The sequence below is a fragment of the Poecilia reticulata genome, linkage group LG1 (assembly GCF_000633615.1).
Source record: "Poecilia reticulata strain Guanapo linkage group LG1, Guppy_female_1.0+MT, whole genome shotgun sequence".
NCBI classification, from domain to species: Eukaryota; Metazoa; Chordata; class Actinopteri; order Cyprinodontiformes; family Poeciliidae; genus Poecilia; species Poecilia reticulata.
In genome coordinates, this window is record NC_024331.1 from 33,855,208 (window position 1) to 33,859,118 (window position 3,911).

At 53.6% G+C, this 3,911-nt stretch overlaps 1 protein-coding gene across 2 annotated transcripts in view; it reads left to right on the forward strand.

The window, feature by feature from the left end:
* The window catches only part of LOC103471729 (spectrin beta chain, non-erythrocytic 1-like), a 24,123-nt gene that overhangs the window by 7,689 nt on the left and 12,523 nt on the right, over positions 1 to 3,911 (forward strand). For both annotated transcript variants that reach the window (XM_008420913.2, XM_008420921.2), the window contains 10 exons: positions 118 to 291; positions 374 to 465; positions 543 to 623; positions 701 to 816; positions 899 to 1,011; positions 1,884 to 2,071; positions 2,150 to 2,267; positions 2,339 to 2,497; positions 2,575 to 2,877; positions 2,945 to 3,098. In XM_008420913.2, the coding sequence (XP_008419135.1) occupies positions 118 to 291; positions 374 to 465; positions 543 to 623; positions 701 to 816; positions 899 to 1,011; positions 1,884 to 2,071; positions 2,150 to 2,267; positions 2,339 to 2,497; positions 2,575 to 2,877; positions 2,945 to 3,098 (1,498 nt within the window). The remainder of the gene's footprint in view (positions 1 to 117; positions 292 to 373; positions 466 to 542; positions 624 to 700; positions 817 to 898; positions 1,012 to 1,883; positions 2,072 to 2,149; positions 2,268 to 2,338; positions 2,498 to 2,574; positions 2,878 to 2,944; positions 3,099 to 3,911) is intronic.

Genomic DNA, 3,911 nt, shown 5'->3' on the forward strand with positions numbered 1-3,911 from the left:
TGCAGGGTTTATAATGAGCAGTGGCCCCTAGTGGACAGCAGAGGGACTGCAGGGTTTATAATGAGCAGCGGCCCCTAGTGGACAGCAGAGGGACTACATTCCCTTGTTTGTCTGCAGCCGAAGCCCACCAAAGGCCGGATGCGCATCCACTGCCTGGAGAACGTGGACAAGGCTCTGCAGTTCCTGAAGGAGCAGCGGGTTCACCTGGAGAACATGGGATCCCACGACATCGTCGACGGAAACCACCGCCTCACGCTGGGCCTCATCTGGACCATCATCCTGCGCTTCCAGGTAACAGAGCCACGCCCCCTCAGGCCGCCAGCAGGCGGAGGTGAGACGGGTGGTCCTGACGCTTCTGCTGTTCCACTTTCAGATCCAGGACATCAGTGTTGAGACTGAAGACAATAAGGAGAAGCGATCGGCCAAGGACGCCCTGCTCCTGTGGTGCCAGATGAAGACGGCCGGGTGAGTCTCCGCCTGCACAGGTAACCAGGTGAGGCTGCTGGACCAGACCGTCTCTGACCTCAGCTGTTCCTCTGCAGTTATTCCAACGTCAACATACACAACTTCACCACCAGCTGGAGAGACGGCATGGCCTTCAACGCCCTCATCCACAAACACAGGTAACCTCCTTCTCCTGGACACCTGGCTGGACAGGTGTGGTACAGGTGTGTTGTGAAAAGCCTGTCTGGTGTTTTAGGCCTGACCTGATCGACTTCGACAAGCTGAAGAAGTCCAACGCTCACTACAACTTGCAGAATGCGTTCAACCTGGCAGAGCAGCACCTGGGCCTCACCAAGCTGCTGGACCCGGAAGGTTCTGACCCGTCTGACCGTCAGGCAACAATCAGTTACCTGGCTGGACCTGTCTCACCCGGGGCTGGTGTGTCTGTCTGCAGATATCAGCGTGGACCATCCTGATGAGAAGTCTGTCATCACCTACGTGGTCACCTACTACCACTACTTCTCCAAGATGAAGGCGCTGAAGGTGGAGGGCAAACGCATCGGGAAGGTAGGAGCCGCTCAGCTGACGTCTTTATACGACCCAAAGCAAACCGGTACTGAGCCGTCACTAACTCACTCAATCTAAACGCTGCTCAGTTTTACATCCCAGTTTTCCAAACACTTGCAGCCAGAACAATGTTATTTTTCCAAGGACCAATGGCCTCAGGGTTTTAACTGCTGCAAGAACTCTGGACTTTATGTCCTGAACTCTTTTCCTAAGAAAATATTTTTGGACATAAAGAACGTTGGACATGAAGTCCAAAGAATGTGGACAAAGTTTTGAACTCTTGATTCAACATGTCCATTTTGATTCCAAGTTTTCCATGATAAATAAGCTTGCTTTCCAAAGATAACACCGGACTTTAGACAAACAAACTGACCCAGGATTTAAGGTCCAGACGTGTTCTGGGAACTGACAGGAGTCTGTTATTCAAATCCCAAAGACTCTGAAAGGAAGGTTTGGCCAATTATCCAGTTCTGTAAGTTACGTCCTCCTTCGTCTGAAGGTTCTGGTCCAGATGGGTCACCAGCAGGCAGGTCTGGGTCCAGTCCACTCTCCTGTTTCAGAAGGAAACCTTGGGAACCGTCGTCATGGTGAACATGTTGGTAGTTTTCGGGCCCGTTGTAAGGCTTCAGGGGAAATCTGGTCAGAATATTAACCTCACTGCCCAAACTGACCCGTCACTGTTCATAAACCTGAGGGCTCTTCAACCAGGTGAGCTACACTCGACCAATCAGAGATGAGCAGGTCCACTGATCCCTGACCAAGCCAAAGGACCGGTACCAAGGTCCTGGTTCCTTCTTCACCCTTCAGGTCGGATTTCTTTGAATCCGGTTCCGGTCTGCTGTCAGTTGACCTGAGTCATCTCTGTTGTCCAGGTGTTGGACAACGCCATCGAGACCGAGAAGATGATAGAGAAGTACGAGTCGCTGGCGTCGGACCTGCTGGAGTGGATCGAACAGACCATCATCATCCTCAACAACAGGAAGTTCGCCAACTCGCTGATGGGCGTCCAGCAGCAGCTGCAGGCCTTCAACACGTACCGGACCGTGGAGAAACCGCCCAAGTGAGTGGCAGGTCCTCCCAGTGTCCTCAGCTCCAGGTGACTCCACCTGTTCAGACATTGATTTTGTTGTCCTCTCAGGTTCACAGAGAAGGGGAACCTGGAGGTTCTGCTCTTCACCATCCAGAGCAAGATGAGGGCCAACAACCAGAAGGTCTACATGCCCCGCGAGGGGAAGCTCATCTCGGACATCAACAAGGTGAGCACCGCCCACCGCCGCTCTCTGAAACGTCGTCCAGATTTAGAGTGTTGGTCTGCTCCTCCCATCAGGCCTGGGAGCGCCTGGAGAAGGCGGAGCATGAGCGGGAGCTGGCTCTTCGGACGGAGCTGATCCGCCAGGAGAAGCTGGAGCAGCTGGCCAGACGCTTTGACCGCAAGGCAGCCATGAGGGAGACGTGGCTCAGTGAAAACCAGAGGCTGGTGTCTCAGGTGAGCAGCGCTCTGCAGCAGTTCACCTTTAGCTCACCTGTCCTGCCTTCCTCACTCGCCCTCCCTTCTGACTCCAGGACAACTTTGGCTTTGACCTCCAAGCCGTGGAGGCAGCCACCAAGAAGCACGAGGCCATCGAGACGGACATCGCAGCGTATGAGGAACGTGTTCAGGCTGTGGTCTCCGTGGCGAAGGAGCTGGAGGCGGAGCGTTACCACGACATCAAGCGCATCGCGGCCAGAAAGGATAATGTGATCCGGCTGTGGGAATACCTGCTGGAGCTGCTGAAGGCGCGGCGGCAGCGGCTGGAGATGAACCTGGGCCTGCAAAGGGTCTTCCAGGAGATGCTCTACATCATGGACTGGATGGACGAGATGAAGGCAGGCAGAGGAACCCACCTTCATCCCCGGACGAGGATCCCAGCTCTAACCCCGGTCTGTCTTCCAGATGCTGCTGCTGTCTCAGGACTACGGGAAACACCTGCTGGGCGTGGAAGACCTGCTGCAGAAACACGCGCTGGTGGAGGCCGACATCGCCATCCAGGCCGACCGGGTGAAGGCCGTCGTCAACAACGCCAACAAGTACTCAGTGGCCGACAGCGGTGAGCAGCTCTGGCCACATCCGACACCTTCACCATGAGCGCCACCTGGAGGAGAACAGCTCTCTCTCTCTCCCTCTGTCTCTCTCTCTCTGTCTTTCTGACTAAAGCTGTCCTAGTCCAACCATCTCACCCCTCAGTTCCACACCATGCTGCCCTCCAAATGACGCCCCGGCTGAAACACGGTGCGCTACATTAGTGGTCCCCAACCCCCGGTCCGTGGACCAATTGGTACCGGGCCGCTCAACAAATAGTGAAATATTTCCGTTTTATGTATTATTTGAGTCTGGAGGATCTTTTATTTTGAAAATCCTTTAACTGGATTCTCTCGGTTACACTGAGTCACAAGCAGCAAAATGAGTCAGAAACAGATCAGATGTCTTTGGAAAGTTTCTCTGCAAAGGGGAAACGGCCCAGAGAAGAGACAGGAGGATGGATTTATCCCGGACCGGGAGGTGAGTCCCACATTACAAGCCGCTCTGCGTAACATGTGGCGACCGGCTGCTAATGAGGCAATGAAGCTTCAAGCTGCTTCGCCACGTAGAGACCAAGCAGGCTGTGGACATAAGCAACACTTCAGGTGTTATTGTCTCCCATCAGTCCCTGATGGACCGTCTGGTTGCAGAGAAACAAGCTCAGGGCTCCGTTAGTCATTATCGTGAGTTAAAATATTCACCAAAGTAAAATGTTCGTTTTTGTGGCACATCTGTATCTTATTTTGAAGGGATATGTACACGTTACCATAGCAACCAGAGTCGGAGCGTTTGGGTCTAGAGGAGATGAGTAGAGCTTGTGAGTCTTAAGTCTGGTTTAGAC